This window comes from Lepidochelys olivacea, assembly GCF_965140295.1.
Source record: "Lepidochelys olivacea isolate rLepOli2 genome assembly, chromosome: 1".
Lineage (NCBI taxonomy): Eukaryota > Metazoa > Chordata > Testudines > Cheloniidae > Lepidochelys > Lepidochelys olivacea.
Window position 1 is genome coordinate 217297742 of NC_140411.1, and position 18038 is coordinate 217315779.

General features: G+C 44.7%; 1 protein-coding gene across 1 annotated transcript in view; it reads right to left on the minus strand.

Annotated features, from left to right (window-relative positions):
* LOC311520737 (scavenger receptor cysteine-rich type 1 protein M130-like) overlaps positions 1-18038 on the minus strand; it is a gene marked incomplete at both ends in the record, with an annotated part of 61801 nt that overhangs the window by 17785 nt on the left and 25978 nt on the right. The window contains 4 exons of the mRNA XM_084628454.1: positions 1628-1945; positions 6435-6746; positions 7201-7515; positions 13791-14105. Coding sequence (XP_084484580.1) covers positions 1628-1945; positions 6435-6746; positions 7201-7515; positions 13791-14105 — 1260 coding nt within the window. The remainder of the gene's footprint in view (positions 1-1627; positions 1946-6434; positions 6747-7200; positions 7516-13790; positions 14106-18038) is intronic.

Genomic DNA, 18038 nt, shown 5'->3' on the forward strand with positions numbered 1-18038 from the left:
AGTTACCCTGCAGTTGGAATGGGCATGAAAAATGATTTCAGTGCAGTAACATATAGTACATGATATAGGGATATGTTACTTGAAGGATACCAGGGATACCAGTGGTATGGTCCTATGTTTACTTTTATTGTGGAGTCTTTAAATAATATACCATCAAAAATAATAATAGAATTCTCTTGTACAATTGTCATCTACAACCAAGAACAATGAAAAAATCCCATCACAGATTCCTTTTTTCCCCTTTTAAATGAAGGAAAATTGCACAGTTATAAGATTAGGACTTAACAATGTCACATTATAACAGCAACTTTGATGTACTTCCTAAGTGACAGAGGCTTAGATCCACAAAGGTACATAGATACCTAACTGCCTCTTTATAAATACATAATGTATAAATCGTTACGTATTTATTGAAGCAGGGAATTGAGTCTCCCCCATTCCAGGCAAGTGCCCTGGCCACCAGGCTAGAGTCACTCTCTTGCTTTTTCTCTGATTCAGTGACCAATTATTTGTACAAAGTGGAACATTTCCAACAGGAGAGACCCACCCCAGCATACCCTATAGTCTGTCGTAACTAGAGCACTCACCTGTGTTCATGTCCCTGCTCCAAATCAGGAAGAGCAGGGATTTGAACATGGATTTCCCACATTGAGTGCTTTCCCACCAGTTGAGTGCTTTAACCACTGGGTTATGGATAAAATTGGGAGATGAGAGAGCTGACCTGACTTACATGAGTGAGTTTGTGGTTGAGAGTCCTGAGCAAAGATGGGTGCCTATCTCTGACCTGTATGTCAGGTGCCTAAGGCTTAGATCAATGGCAGTTAGGCATCTAAATAACTCTGTGTATCTAGGCCCTACTCCTTTCCTTGGCATCTCACAGCTGGCAAATTTAGGTGGTTCCCTGTTCAGCTTTCTGGCTTCTGAGGTGTCTAACTCTCCCCATGCTTGTACGGGAAGCTGGGCGCGTGACTCATGGCTGAGGATCTCATTGGGTAGAAAGACACCTAGGAGTCAGGCCTTGCAACGCTCAAGTCCTTTGGGGATCTAGCCCAGAGCTACTATCCATGGCACTCTTGGTCAAAACAGGTTGCATATGACTTCCTTTTCTTACTATTGTTTTCTGATTCAAGACAGCATGTTTTTTTAAGACTTTAACATAAAGAAGCCACTAGATACACTAGAACTGCTTGGGAAATTCATTCTTTATTCCCCACAAAATATTTAGATGACTATGAATATTTTTTTCTTTTCTGCAACTAAATTTAGATTTTTCAAACAAAAATCTGAACATTTTCAATGAAATCAGACATTCTGTGAAAATCAGTAATCTTATTGTGAAGATTTTTCATCAAAATTTTTTTATTAGCTCCAATACATAAAAATATACAACAGAGAGACAGGACTGGGGGAGCTCGCTGCATTTTATTAAACCTATAATGTGGCTATGCTTTTTCTGTATATAATATGATATTTTTACTATAAATCGGCGAAAGTTTGAACCTCAGATCCACATCGCTTCAAGGACTGCTGAGATCACAGCACAGGTGGGGTGGAGGCAGGCCCTGGGGTGCGTTATGTTCCCATTGAACAAGGACAGGATATTTATAAGATTTTCACACTAAGTCACCTGAGCAAACAACACCGACATCCTCAGCAATTCCTGCCTGGGCTGTCTCAGACGTGGAGTTGTCACAGAGAGTCAGACGAGTCTCATTTCCTGCACACTGCACCCTTCTCAGCCCCACGGGGCCCCTTCCTCGCTGAGACTTAGCGGGGTTATAAGCTTTCTCAGCGACTCCGCACTGGAGCTGTCTGCACACCACGCTGGCATCGTCCATGTCCCACTGGTCATCCAACACTCTGCCCCACACACCATGGAGGGAAATCTCAACTCTGCCATCACACCGGCTCTCTCCATTCAACAGCCTGAGCGACTCAGAATGACCTGGGCTCGGAGAGATAGGAAATACACTGAATAAAACTCCCCGCTGGTACTGCATTATAAATAATGCACAGGTGTGTTGTGAAACACAGTTTTCTCTGGCAAGTGGAAGGTAACCCTCACTGCTATGCAGTGATACAGGGAACAACCTATCTCAAGGGCTCCATTTATTTCTCTACTCAGAAATGCAGGGGGTGATGGTGGGAAAGGCTTCCCGAGCTCTGAGGCCATATCCTGTGAGGAGCTGGGCCCCTTCTGTACAATGCAGAGTGCTCTCACTTCTCTCTGGAGTTAATGTGAGTAGAAGGTGCTCAGGAACACCTGGCAGATCAGGTCCCTGGTTATCAAAGTGCCCAGTGCAAAAGGCCCCATGCCCACACAATGCACTGATATCGGCAGCACTGTGAGATAGCTGTGATTTACAACAGGAGTCTGGGTATTGGCCTATGTCACTGCTACAATTCCCAGATCCAGCACTGCCAGGACATGTGGTTCCTTTAAAGAAAGCCCTGCCCTGTTTTCACTGTTCAATGTACATTGGTGAACTGTGATCACTGCATCAACTCCAAACTCATAAGCAGCTGTCAAGGTTCCTTCCCCACTCTGAACTCTATTCTTACCAGCTTAGGTTAAAACGTCCCCAAGGTACAAACTTTCCCTTGTCCTTGAACCGTATGCCGCCACCACCAAGTGTGTTAAACAAAGAATAGGGAAAGAGCCCACTTGGAGACATCTTCCCCCAAAATATCCTCTCAAGCCCTACACCCCCTTTCCTGGGGAAGGCTTGATAAGAATCCTCACCAAATTGTACAGGTGAACACAGATCCAAGCCCTTGGATCTTAAGAACAATGAAAAATCAATCAGGTTCTTAAAAGAAGAATTTTAATTAAAGAAAAGGTAAAAGAATCACCTATGTAAAATCAGAATGGTAAATGCCTTACAGGGTAATCAGATTAAAAACACAGAGAAACCTTCTAGGCAAGACCTTAAGTTACAAAAAGACACAAAAACAGGAATATACATTCCATCCAGCACAGCTTATTTTATCAGCCATTAAACAAAAGGAAATTGAATGCATTTCTAGCTAGATTACTTACTAACTTTACAGGAGTTGGAAGGCTGCATTCCTGATCTGTTCCTGGCAAAAGCATCACACAGACAGCCCAAACCCTTTGTCCCCCCCATCTCCAGATTTGAAAAAATCTTGTCCCCTCATTGGCCATTTTGGGTCAGGTGCCAGCAGGGTTACCTTAGCTTCTTAACCCTTTACATATGAAAGGGTTGTGCCTCTGGCCAGGAGGGATTTTACAGCACTGTATACAGAAAGGTGGTTACCCTTCCCTTTATATTTATGACAGGAGCTAACACAATAAAGGTTTTTCTGCACCCGGCAGGCCAGGTCTGCAACTCTCAACTCTAGCTATTGGCTTGGCTGGAGATGATGCTTGGAGGGGTGAGTGACCTCTGGGCAATGGGGAAAAATGTCCCATTTTTTTCTAAACATATATGTATACATATATATTTCATTTTAAAAGTTTGTTCACTGTGAGCACATAAAGTTGTTGAAGTTCCTTGTGGGAGAAGCCAAAACCCTTTCAGGTGTTTACTGCCATTGGAGATTTTTTTTATACAGTGTATATGGCACCTTGCATTTCAAAGGAGCCAATGTGCTCCCAAAACATGATTTGTAAGCCAGTTAAAACTTCCTAAATAAATATATATATACACACAGGTCAGTAGTGATTCATAGCTCAGGATTGGCTTAAAGTTGCACATAAGACAGGGAGTCAACTACTCTTTTCTATTAAAGTTACATAGAATCATAGAATATTAGGGTTGGAAGAGACCTCAGGAGGTCACCTACTGCAAACCCCTGCTCAAAACAGGACCAACATCAACTAAATCATCCTAGCCAAGGCTTTGTCAAGCCAGGCCTTAAAAACCTCCACCACCTTCCAAGGTTACCCATTCCAGTGCTTCACCACCCTCCTAGTGAAATAGTGTTTCCTAATATCCAACCTAGACCTCCCCCACTGCAACTTGAGACCATTGCTTCTTGTTCTGTCATCTGCCTCCACTGAGAACAGCCGAGCTCCATCCTCTTTGGAACCCCCCTTCAGGTAGTTGAAGGCTGCTATCAAATCCCGTCTCACTCTTCTCTTCTGCAGACTAAATCTTCTCTTCTGCAGTCTAAGTTACGTATGGTCTGATTCTCCCACTAAGGCTCCTTTATATTGAGTAGCTGGGGTTAGTGAGAACTGGACCCAGTGTACTCTCCCCTCACTTACAGCACAGAATCTCTGGGTCAATGTGACCCACATGCTTTGCACTGCAGCATTTGACTTTTTTTCTCCATCAGGAAGGGAGAGACGCATTGGGGAGGGGACATGGATTGTAGCTGGATACTCTGCGCCTCTGTTACATTGTGGGCAATCAACCTGGCAGGTCACACCCTAGTCACCCTCTGAGGGCTGAGCCAATAGAGTGTAGGAGAAGAGTTATAAATAGCGGAATTAAAGGGCTTGTCCTCACTTGAAAGGTTACAGCGGCACAGCTGCAACTATACCTCTGTAGTCCTTCAGTGTAGACACTACCTAGGCCAACAGCAGGGGTTCTCGCATTGTTGTAGTTAATCCACTTTCCCAAGACACAGTAGCTAGCTTTATGGAAGAATTCTTTTGTCAACCTAGTGCTCTCTTTACCAAGGGTTAGGTCGGCTTAACCTATGTAAGATTTTTCACACCCCTGAGAGATGTAGCTTGGTCAACCTCATTTTTTGGTATCAAATGCAGCCCTGTGGACTCAGCAGCTGATAGATGAAGGACTGAGAGATCTGTCTGCTGTGAGAGCTGTTTCCAATCCCTGTACCACATTGAATACAGGCTACAGATTTCTGTTTCACCAGCAACTGAGAGCCAGTGAGCTCTTAACCCAAGGGCTGGAACTCTGCTAGCTGCTGAGATCCCTAGACTGATTGGTTGCTGACCAAGTTCTGAAGTGTTTGAAACGGAGGTGCTGCCATTTGTCAAACTCAGAAGAATGCAGGTGACACATACAACATGTTATGACTGCACTGCGAAGCCTGAGAAATCACCTCTGAGAGAAGATCAGTGAGGAATGTGTTTGGATGTGTGGGCTGAAGTACAGAACATGATGATAAGTTGAAACCTTATACTTGAATGTTTGTAACAGAAACAAAAGGGGGGAAGGCTGTACAAGGAAAACCAGTAGACTTACTGTCTAATAGATTTTTTTTAAAGTTATTCATAGTACTCCAAATACTATTTACAATATTTTCGGTGGGCATTAAATGTTTGGTTTACTAAGGCCATGTCCGTACTACAGGTGCTACAGTGACACAGCTACAACATGCCACCTATGACGCTGTATCACCGCACTGCGGATGCTTCTTGGAGTGACAGAAGGGGTTTTACTATTGCTGTGGGTAATCCGCCTCTCTGAGAGGTGCTAGCTTGGTCAATGGAAGAATTCTTCTATTGCTGTCTACACTGGGGGTTAGGTTGACACAGCTACAATGCTCAGGGATGTGAAGCCTATGGATCCTATTGATTAAGGCTGGTCAGTGCCTAAATCCTTTTAGAAAATGAGAGTTAGGCTCCTAAATCAGTGCAGCAATGCCTAAATACATTTAAAAATCTTGGCCTATGCCACTCTGGGTAGCCCTCAGATAACTTGCCATCTATCAGCCACGGTCGTTCTCCGATGTGTCATGAGGAAGTTTTTGAAGTTGGATGAGGGAAAATCTTTGGAGAAGCCTGCAGGAAAAAGGACCCCTGCAGTATTTGTATTGCATTGTAGAGGAGGATCTTCATCAAAGCACCAGCTGCTCTCATGAAGAGCAGGATCTTTGTGAAAATTCCCAGCTGGTTCAGGAGCCAAGCTCTGGAGCCATCTGAACACTTTCCTGAAAACTGGGATCTTTGGCAAAGAAATGACTATTTCTATGAAGTGTTGTGAGGAATTAAAGATTTATCAATCTACACACCCACTGAGCAAGCTCTGTAGGTGAGGGCTGCAGCTCACCAGCACACAACCGGGGTGGGCAATGGAGGGCATTTTGGCCAGGAACACGAGGGCAAACACCTACTTTCCCAGAGTGAAGTGGGATTGTAATGGCCCCACAGTTTGGATGAGATCTCTGCGTATAAGTTGCTTCTGCAACACCAACCTCAACCTGATGAAGGGCTGAGTCAGCCCGGCTGGGACTGAGGGAATCTGTGAATCACAAACCCCAGGTTTATAGAACAGAGCCATTCTCTTTGGTTCACTCTAGTGTAGAGGTAGGATCCACCTCGCCACCCCTCACTGCACCTGGAGATTCTCTGATCTGGGGAACTTAAACAAAGAGAGCAACACTCCAATACCCCTACTTACCTTGAGTACTGTAGTCAATGGGACTACTCATGATGATCCTAAGCTGGGCAGTACACTGCACTGTAACTGACATATACATGTCTATATTAAACTTACCTGAGCAAATAACACTGGCCGAGTCTCTGGGGGAGCAGGCTGGATTGCCCAGGGCCATGCGAAAACAATCCCACAGACAGGGTTCAGTCCCTTCACAATGAAAAATGTCGCTCCATACGGTTCCGTTCCCTTCCCCGAAATGGGCTCCTCCCAGGATCGACTCGGCGTATCCACAATTCAGCTGATGGCAGAGGACGTTGGCATCTTGCAAATCCCAGTGGGAGGCACAGAGGCTTCCCCATGTGTCTCCATGTCGGATCTCCACTCTCCCGGAGCACTCGGTGCCGTTCACTAACCTGCCACCCGGGCACCCTGAGCACAAGAGAAAGTGAGTGTCGAGGTGGCGCAGTGATCAGTGTTAATGGCAATGGCAGGGCGGGGAGTGGGGAACAGGAAGGGATTCTTACTCTTATTCAATGCTCGCAGTTACCCTGTGGGGGCTGTGGGACTATTCTGCACCTGCATATTCACAAACTGATACTCAATCCACGTCAGTTAGTGCGAAGGGAGGACCAGGGACCAGAATTTGGTTTCTTTGATACATTCCATACTCAAGGCACCACAAGCATTTCACAGAGGGATCAGTTCCAGCAGACTTGGCTGGTGCAGGGACAGGGGGCCAAATTATGGGCCAGGTCCCCACCTGGTGTAAATCGGCATAGCCTCACTGAACCCAATGGAGCTTGGCAGATTGCCACACTGTGAAGATCTGGCTGAGGATGTTCCCCAATCCCCAATTTTTTTCTTTCCCCCTGCAGCTGCTCACCTGAACACACCACATTGGCTTCGCTCCCAGGGGGACACTCAGCTGTGCCCAGTGCAGTAACAGGACAGTCCCTCAGGCGGGATTCATTCCTCTCACAGCCAAACGTGCCGTTCCAGACAGGCCCCTCTCCTGTGCCAAAGAGCTGCCCTGCTGGCATCGACAGGGCAAATCCACAGTCAAGCTGCTGGCAGAGGGCGTGGGCAGCCTGTAAATCCCACTGGGAGTCACAGAGGGTTCCCCAGGCGCCTCCGTGGAGAAGCTCCACTCTCCCCGAACATGCTGTGCTGCCGTTTGTCAGCCTGTACCCACCGTACCCTGAGAAGAAGGAGAAGGGAGATCAGAGGAGAGAGTGCTTTCCTATGGAAATAATAGTAAGTGAGCACATAATTGAAAACTGTATTGTAATCTACACACACATAGGGATTGCCCAGGCCACATTAACTCTGGCATTTCCTAATTTTCAAGTGCTCAACTTGTAACCTAAGTTAATTTCTTTTAACACAGTATTTGGGGGGAGAGGCTGTTTGTAAATAGAATATACAGGACACCAACAAGGGTTAAAAAAAATAAATGTGGATCAAGAAGTCCAGTTAGCCACTGGGTCCCTGTGTGCACCCCTCCAGCTATGATTCTTCCGAAAAGCCTGAGCTTGAGGCTGACCACCATCTTCCTCCTCCCTCCCAGGGCAAGGCAACACATCCTGGCTGCACGGGGTTTGAAAGTGAACTTTCACTGCCCGATCTAACTCTCTGGCTGGTGTCACTTCACTTTTGTTTTTTCTCCAGATCTGCACCATCTAACTTGCCTTCTCTCCCATTGGATGCCCCTTCTCCTGTGTCACCTGACTGAGCTCACAGCCTGGTCTACCTACCCTGGCCCAGTAACTGAACTCACCCTCCTCACTTCAGTCCTTCTCTTGATGTTCCAAAGCCCTGCAGAGCTGCTGCCATCTTCCCCTGACTCCTGCAGCTAAATCCTTCAACACCTTCTGTGACTGTGAAGATCATCCAGCTCCTGCTTTTGCTTAACAGCCACATGAGTGTCTCAGGGCAACAGCTCTGACTGTGTACTGACTGCTACTGTCCCACTCGCCTGACTGTTCACTACGTCTTCACTTTCAATCTAAATAAACAATTTCCATGTTCCCAAACTGAAATGTTTCCTTTCAGTTTGTCAAACTGACCCCAAGTGTTTTGTTTTGAGTCAGTTCAACATTAAACTTCATTTCTCTCTGATGCCTCTGTTTTACCTTATGGGCCAGATTCCCTGACCAGACTAAATCTCCCACCATGCACCTACAGACATGTGGCTATCATGAGGCAATTGTGCCACCAGTTAGAGGGAAGACTGCACTTTATAAGGGGAGATGTTGTCTGGCCAGGGAGCCCAGCCCTTAGAAGAGAACAGGAGCCTGAACTACAACTCCCATAAGGCAATGTGCCACAACAGGGAAATGAAGATTAATGTTGAACTGACTGGAAATGAAACGTTTTGGGTCAGTTCTACAATCTGAAATATTCCTACCAGGGTTGAACCCAGCCCAAATGAAACATTTCATTTCTATTTTCCCAAAACAAAATTGAAAAAAAAAATTAGCAAAATTGAAAGTTTCCCAGGGAAAGTTTTGATTTTGAGGAAACAGCATTTTCAGTTAAACAAAAATTCTGATGAAAAATTCCTGACCATCTCTAGGAATAACTAACTCACTACTAACTAACTCACCTCACATTTCATCTCATTGCTTATTGATTCACTACTACTGATTTAACTGGATTCCATTTATTATTTCACTGTTCACTTGCTCACTAACCATGTTCATCTGTCTCTTGCCCATAGCTCTTATCACACCTTTTTGTGCATCACAGATCTTCCCTCTTCCTCCCCCAACCCTAAACTCCCCCCACTGGCTCCATTTCCCCATTCTATTACCTTCACCCCTCACAGGTCCCACCAGCTCTACCCGCTTCTCTTCCATTCTGATCTCTATCCCCTTCCCAGCTAGATCCCACATCCTCCTCTGCCTCCTCCTCTTGGTTTCTGGTTACAACTTCTCCAAACCTGGACCCCCCCTTCATTCCCATGGTCTCCAACTTCCACGCTCATCCCCATCATCCCCTCTCATGCCATCATTCCTAACCTCATGTCCAGCCCCCCTCCTCCTCTTGCTGTCCCTAGAATGCACACTGCATCACTAAAAAGATCACAGACATCCACAACCTTTTCATCACTCACTCCCTCCAGCTCCTGTCTCTCATGGAGACCTGCATCCCTTCATCTGACATTGTCGCTGCAGCTGCTCTGTCTTACAGAGGCCTCTCCTCCTCTCACAATCCCGGCCCTGAATCATCCCCAAAGGAACAAGCTGAGTGTGTTGGACTTCTCTGCTCTCACATTTTCTCCTCCTTTGAGAAGCACTCCAACCTATTCTTCTCTCCTCTCCCCCTCTATGTTACTGCCAGCTACTGCCAACCCAGCTTCTCCCTGTCAGCCTTCCTCTGTGATTTCAGCTCCTGGATCTCTCTCTTCCTCTTATCACAATCTTCCACACTCATCCCTGGAGACTTTATCACCCATGTTAATGGCCCATCTGACTAGAGCTTGAAGGGAAACAATTTTCCTGTTGTGCACGAATGTTTGAGATTTTGATAAATTTTCCCATACTGAACTGGAATGCAACGCTGATATTTCAAAAAATTTCACAAACTGAAAATCCATAATTTTTTTGGATCAGGTCAATTGAAACATTTTTTGGATCAGTTTTCATAATGTCTAAATGTTTAGTTATGATTTACACATTTTAAATTTAAAAAGGCACTATAAATTCACTTTCAAAACAAAAAATCATTTGACACAAAAACTTGAATTTTCCATTTCAAAAATATCAAAATGGGACATTTCAACAATTTTGAAACTTTTTTCAAAAAATTTGCCAAAACCAACTTTTCCCGCAGTTTGAGTTTTGACAAATTAGTATTTTCCAATGAAAGAAGGATATGTTAAAAAATTTGAAACAAGCTCAATTTCTAACCTCTTAGCTACCCGTCTCCTCGCCCTCCCCTCTGCATTGACCTACAGGCCTGGATCAGCTCTCCCACTCCCCTAATGTGACGTTCACTCGACCTGGTCTTCAACTAGCATAGCTCTCTTTTGCATATTGCTGTTGCTGACTTCCCCTGCTTTGGCCATCACCTGGTCATTTCTAGCATTGCCCATCAGTTTCCTCCCTCTTGCCACATTGTCTGGTCCTTCCTTGATTTCCAGTCCATCAATGTCAATGACCTGCTTAGTTTCTCCTCTCTTTTCTTTCCTGCAGCGACATGGTGGCTGTTTCCTGCACCTTTGACTCTTTAGCCCCACTCTCCCACTGCAAGGTCCGGCCTGCCAACCCCAGCCCAGCCTCACCCCAAACACTCCTAGTCACCTGCAGTAGAGTGTCTCTGGTGGAAATCCTATAGCCAGTCTGACTTCCTTCACTACACATTCATGCTCTGCTCCTTCAAATCTGCCATTTTCTTAGCCAAGCAACTCTCCTTCTCCACTTTGATTAATTCCCCCACCTGCAATCCCAGCAACCTTTTTGCCATCTTTCACTCACTGCTCAAAGCCTTACAGTCCTGTCTGCACAGGAACTTGCTGATTTGCATTTGGTCAATAGTTTCAGGAAAAAGAAAAAGAAAAAGTCCAAATGGTTCATTTCATCCATTTTGAAATGAAAAAAAAAATGACTTCTCACTTCAAAATGACATTTTGCTTAGAAATTTAGCTACATTTGTTTTAAAAACCCACAAAAGGGTGAAAAAATTGAAAAATGAAACTAAACCAAAAACTGAAATAAAATTATTTGGGGACAAACAAAATGTTTCATTTGACCAAAAACAATTTTTTTAAATTTGACTTTGTTTAGTTTTCAGGTGTTTATTTTTGGTCTTTGAACTGAACAAATCAATTATCTGCTTAACTCTACTTATCAAGCTGTTAACTCCCACCATTGCTCTGCCAGTGAAGGCAGCCTTCATTGCTTGCTTCTCCCTTAAACATCTCTGTATGTTCCTCCCTTGCGTAGGAAGAACTCCCAGTCAAAAGCCATAACAGCATCATCTAATCCTCCTTCAAGTCCCTCCTCAAAACTCACCTCTTCCATAAATTCATAGAGCAACAGGCAACCTGACAATGGTAAGGCAGCTGGTGAGTTGTCATCACTGTCCTATAACACGGGCTGCAGAATGCCATTAAAGTGTGTGTGCAGGAAACACAGATTTGCCCGCTTCCCCACCTGACCCTTCTCTTCCACTGTCTAATGCCCCTCACCTATCAGCAGACTGGCCCATGAGCCCCTATACTCACACCCTCCTAATGTGAGTGAATGGCATTGCAACCTGCCACGCAGGGTCACAGCACCACTCAGGTTTGGCCTGGCCAAAAAGTGGTCAGATCATGGCCTGGGTGGTCCCCCTGGCTCCACAGCCTATGAATAATGGTAAAAAATTGTGCACACACTATTTTTATTAGCATCTCCTCCCACTCCTACCTTGACCAGTTTGCTTGTCTCATCCCCCTGTTATGTCTTGGAGTGTGAGCTCTTTGTGCCAGGGATTGTTATTTTCTCTATGTCTTTGTAGTGTCTAGCACAATGGGGCCTCGACCTGGTTGTGGCTTCTAGATATTACTGCAACATAACTAGGGCCCTACCAAACTCACGGTCCATTTTGGTCAATGTCACAGTCACAGGATTTTAAAAATCATAAATGTCATGACTTCAGCTATTTAAATCTGAAGTTTCACAGTGTTGTAATTGTAGGGATCCTGACCCAAAAAGGAGTTGTGTGGGTGGGGTGGGGGGTCGCAAGGTTATTGTAGCAGTACTGCTACCCTTATTTCTGCGCTGCTGCTGGCGGCGGCGCTGCCTTCGGAGCTGGGCGGCTGGAGAGCGGTGGCTGCTGGCTGGGATCTCAGCTCTGAAGGCAGAGCCGCTGCCAGCAGCAGCGCAGAAGTAAGGATGGCCTGGTGTGGTATTGTCACCCTTACTTCTGCGCTGCTTCCTGCAGAGCTGCGCCCTCAGTCAGCAGCCGCCACTCTCCAGCCGCTCAGCTCTGAAGGCAGCAGTGCAGAAGCAAGGTTGGCTTGGTATAGTATTGCCACCCTTACTTCTATGCTACTGCTGGCGGGGTGCTGACTTTAGAGCTGGGCGCCTGGCAAACAGCCACTGCTCTCTGGCCGCCCAGCTCTGAAGGCGGCACAGAAGTAAGGGTGGCTATACCATGACACTCCTCAAATGACCTTGCCACCCCCACTGCAACTCCCTTTTGGGTCAATATAGTATAGTATAGTATAGGTTAAAAGCACACAAAAGACCAGATTTCACAGGGGGAGACCAGATTTTATGGTCTGTGACATGTTTTTCATGGCTGTGAATTTGGTAGGGCCCTAAACCTAACTGTTAAATAACAATAATAATATGGGAATGTTATAGGAGCCAGGTGAGTTTATAAAGCACAAAGGTGTGAGAGAAAGGAACAAGACGCACAATAGATGAGGCAAGATAGCATGGGAAATAATAGCATGTGATCATGTAATTAAAGATTATATGATAAAGCATAAGGGGCCAGAGTTGAGATTGCATGAGCAACCCTACTGTTAGCATTTCCTGCAATTTTGGATGCAAAAATCTTAATTTTTGGTAGACTTTTTGTACACAATTATTCCTAATATTTACATCAGTATCAATCGGTAGTACAGACAGTTACATAGAATATCAGGGTTGGAAGGGAGGTCATCGAGTCCAACCCCCTGCTCAAAGCAGGAGCAATCCCCAATTTTTGCCCCAGATCCCTAAATGGCCCCTTCAAGGATTGAACTCACAAGCCTGGGTTTAGCAGGCCAATGCTCAAACCACTGAGCTATAGCAAATAAAGGTGACTGCAACTAGGAACTCTATCATGCAAGTTCTAAAAATAATAATACTTTGTGCTTCTCTGGCACCTTATGTCCAAGGATTTCAAAGCTCTTTATAAACATTAATGGATTAAAACTTACAATGGGGTAGAGAGGGGGAAGTGTTATTATCCCCATTTTACATATGAGTAAACTGCAACAAAGATTGAGTGACAGAGTCAGTGTCAGAGTGGGAAATAAATCAGGTTTCCCAATTCTTGGTTTTCTGTTTTGACCTTTACACGATACCACTCCCTTTAGAAACATGTCAGAGTAGGGCATGCTTAGCATCCAAGAAGCCCTGAATAACATGCAAATTGTGGCAGGAGGGAGGGGACAGGAAGAGACAGAGTGTGAGTGAGAGTGCTACTGGAGAGCAGAACTGTTCCACTTCAACACAAGGACAAGGGATCGAGACAATAATGCTCTTCTTGATCCTCTCCTGGCAACTAGAGCACTGGGAGAGGAAGAGAGAGTGGAGTCATCTCTCCTAGCAGTCAGGAACCTGTTGAAGTATCACTGTAACCAGTAGTGCAAAGGCTTGTAGGTTCACAGGGGAAAAATGTGGATGAATATGGTGATCTGTGTAGAGAGATGCTGAGCAACCCAGCTGTAAGACACATTATAAATATTTTAAAGTTATCACTTTGAATCCTTACCAGAGCATACAATGCTGGCATCACTTGAGTGTGAACATGTCTCATTAGGATGCAATGTTCTGGGACAGTACACAAGCTGTGATTCATTCCCCAAGCAATGGATCTTCTCAGACCAGATTGACCCATATCCTTCACTGAAGTGTGATCCTCCTGGGGTGGATACAACTGTTCCACAGTCTAATTCATTACAGATAACACTGGCGGCTTGAAGGTCCAAGTGTGAATCACAGACTGTGGTCCATGTGTCTCCATGTCTTATTTCAACACGTCCTGAGCAGGCAGTATTCCCTCCAATCAGCTGGGGCTCAAGGCGTCCTAGACCGTCAGTAAATCCATCAGTGTTAGTTACATTGACATCCCATAATCTCCCTCACACTTGACTAAAATTAAGTTGACTTTCTTGTACCAGCACTAAGATATTTTCAAACAGGCAGGAGACCTTTATCTGCTATGGCAGTTCCTGTTTTTCTGTGAAGGTACAGCTGTATAGGTGGGTAGAGTTCACTGCTGGGGTAGCAGCCATTGGCATTCTTAACAGTGTGTATAACTTGTGCCTCTAGTTATACCCAATGTTGACTAAGCATTTTGCATCCTAAAGCCCTTGTTCTGTTGCTTATAGTGTTGTTAAACTTTTGACCTGAAATTTTCCAGGTCTGTCCTCTGTCAAATGTGAATCTTTAAAAAAAGACGGAGCTAGGTATTTCAACCACTTTTGGGAAAGACAGCAGTGAAATAAGTACATTTTTGAGCGTGTTGAACAGTTCTAGCATCTCAGTGGAATAGGACAAAAACTTGAAATTTGGAGAGAAGATACTTGCTATATAGGGTGATGATCCACTCTGATTTGGCTGAGTTATAAGGCTATGGAAATGTATTTTGCTCATGTGCACTGTCATAAATATAAAGGGAAGGGTAAACCTCTTTAAAATCCCTCCTGGCCAGAGGAAAAATCCTTTTACCTGTAAAGGGTTAAGAAGCTAAAGGTAACCTCGCTGGCACCTGATCAAAATGACCAATGAGGAGACAAGATACTTTCAAAAGCTGGGAGGAGGGAGAAAAACAAAGGGTCTGTGTCTGTCTGGGTGATGCTTTGGCCGGGAACAGAACAGGAATGGAGTCTTAGAACTTAGTAAGTAATCTAACTAGGTATGTGTTAGATTATGATTTCTTTAAATGGCTGAGAAAATAGCTGTGCTGAATAGAATGAATATTCCTGTCTGTGTGTCTTTTTTGTAACTTAAGGTTTTGCCTAGAGGGATTCTCTATGTTTTGAATCTAATTACCCTGTAAGGAATCTACCATCTTGATTTTACAGAGGTGATTCCTTTACTTCTATTAAAAGTCTTCTTGTAAGAAAACTGAATGCTTTTTCATTGTTCTAAGATCCAAGGGTTTGGGTCTGTGGTCACCTATGCAAATTGGTGAGGATTTTTACTAAACCTTCCCCAGGAAGTGGGGTGCAAGGGTTGGGAGGATTTTGGGGGGAAAGACGTGTCCAAACTACGTTTCCCAGTAAACCCAGATAAAGTTTGGTGGTGGCAGTGGAAATCCAAGGGCAAAGGGTAAAATTAATTTGTACCTTGGGGAAGTTTTAACCTAAGCTGGTAAAAGTAAGCTTAGGAGGTTTTCATGCAGGTCCCCACATCTGTACCCTAGAGTTCAGAGTGGGGAAGGAACCTTGACATGCACTAATATTTTAATAATGATAAAGATGTTTTTAATAATCTCCAATATTTTATCATCACTGTATCTGCATATGTAACAACATGGAACTGTACTAATCATTTTTTAAAATCTCCATCTAATTCAATGTATAGATGCATTTGGAATGGGGCAGGGCTCTGAAGGAATCCTTGCTCCATTGACAGAAATTTATTCAAGCAAACTATGTTAAAAGAACTCTTTCATTTCAAGCGTCCTCTGTGGTTGGACCATAAGGGACCAATGGACCTCCCTTCTCCACAGAGATCACATATGCTATCCCGCTGCAGCGGTTGTGGGTTAGCGCTGTCACTCTTGCTCTTCAACCGGGTCAAACCCATTGCCTCTGATGCTGCTACCCTAAAGCTCTTTGGGGAGAAGCAGGGATTAGAATGGAGGGAGCCTCCAGCCTGCCATTACTCTTCCACTTACTGGAGTAGAGGGCCCGGTGTATGGCACCTCCCATGTCCCAGAGCAAAGGGCTGTGTCAGGTGACTGTGTGTGGTTCACACACACAGAGTCCTGTCCCGGATTGGTGGGGACCTGAGACCACCTTCGTCCTGGACCAGACCCCAGCCTACCTGAAGAGAGGGAGCAGGGAATGAGGGAGGTCCTGGCCAGCCTGATGCCCTGGTGGCAATGGCAGGGGCCCACAGTCTCTTTAGAAAGCTCTTGCATACTTGACTCTTTCTACTACCATCACACACAGAGAGCGGTACTGCTTCAGAGGCAGATGAGCCTAGGCTCCTGTATTAGGTTAATCCAGCCCTAGCAAGGAGGGAACCCCTGAGGGGAACAGCAGGGCAGCAAAGGGCAATTGCTCAGTACTTCATCTCTGCCTGTGTGAGCGGCAGCTGAGCTCTTCCTTGATTACTTGCTCACACTGACAGAGGAATGCTTAGCTCTCCCGGATCCAGGCCTCCTATGGAGCCTGCAAATGGACTGTTTTACCTGTGTACACCCAATATGAGTCAAGTGGCTTAAACTTCAGTCAATCAAATGGAAATGTAGGACAAACAGCTTATCCAGATAAAGGAGAATGATTTGACTCCATTCTTCTTTCCCTGCATTTCTACTTTCCTCCTACTTTCTACTTTTTCATCTGTCTTCCACTCTCCCCCTCCCTTGGTACCCTCCTCTTTCATACTTCCTTCCTTCCTGATGTGTCCATTAATCTCACTCCTCGGGGCAGGGAGTAGTCCCATATAATTTCTACAAGGAGTTCTCATCTCTATTCCTCTGTGCTCTGAAGAGAGATGAAGAACATGTGTGGGGTGGGGGAAGAGAAAACAAGACCTTCAGGGCAGGGAGAGCAGTCAGAGGGAGGGACTTGAAGAGACAGAGATATATATCCCATACACAGGAAGAGGAGAAGAGGGAGAACAGAATAGGGAGGCACAAATGAGGACACCTAGGGGAAAGAGTAGAGCTGCTCAAAATTTTTATGATGGAACAGATTTCCATCTGAAAAAGCTGGTTTTGACAAAATCAAAACGTTCTGCAGAAATAGACTAATTTTGTCAAACTTCAGATGAAAAGTTATCAAAAAGATTTTATAAAATCAAAATATTTCATTTCAGCCTTAGAACATTTAACTTAAACTTTTTATTTTATGTATAATACAGAATAGTTGAACATATAAAGTCCAAACAAATATGTTTCCATAAGGTTGAAATTAAATTTCAGCATTCTTGTTACACAGAAATTCTGAAATTCAAAATTCTTGTTCCAAATCAGAATTATTTATTATTTATTATTATTACTACTACTACTTTTGTAATTTCCCTTGCAACAGGAGTTCCAGGTTTTGACATGCTCAAGGAAGGAGAGCAGGGAGGGGAAGTATAGTACCAGGTGGGCATCTGTTGAAGAAGGTAAAGATGGGGATTCCAATGCGAGGGAGAATAAAAGGGGAAGGGAGAGAGGGGGGACACTATTAAGGGGGTAGAGGGAAGTCCTACTTTCTTATATTTTTCCTCCAGTTCCCATCAATGGAGCTTAATGGGAAATAGGGGAAATCTGATCCTGCAGCTATAAATATGTGGGGGTAGGGAGAGGGCCATTAGCTGCCCCTTCACCCCAAGATCATGTGGTTGCCTTTCATCCTGTCCCTGCTCTCAGTTTCTAGGAATCAGTCACAGTGCCCTGTAGAGCAGGCAGCACTGGACCTGACTAAGTGAACTGCATCACAAAGATGTTCAGCCCTGCAGAGCAGAGAAGTTGCCAGACAGATCAGGGTCTTCTCCTTGTGAGGACCCCCAGGTCCATGGTTCAGCCTCCTGCAGCTGGACTAAACACCCCTCTGCCACCATTAAAAGGAAAATGAAAGACATGGTACTGAAACTATGAAGACTGGGATAATGAAAACCCTTCAGAGATAGGAATTCTCATTTGATAGGAATCCCCCAAGGTTTTTATACTATCCAGTAAGATGGATAATAATTACAGAATTTACTCTCGTTTTTATTCATTTCTCATTAGGGTCACAGGCCCATGATGCCTCTGGGTTCAAGCCTTTTTCTCTCAAAGGATTTGCTTGTAGGACTG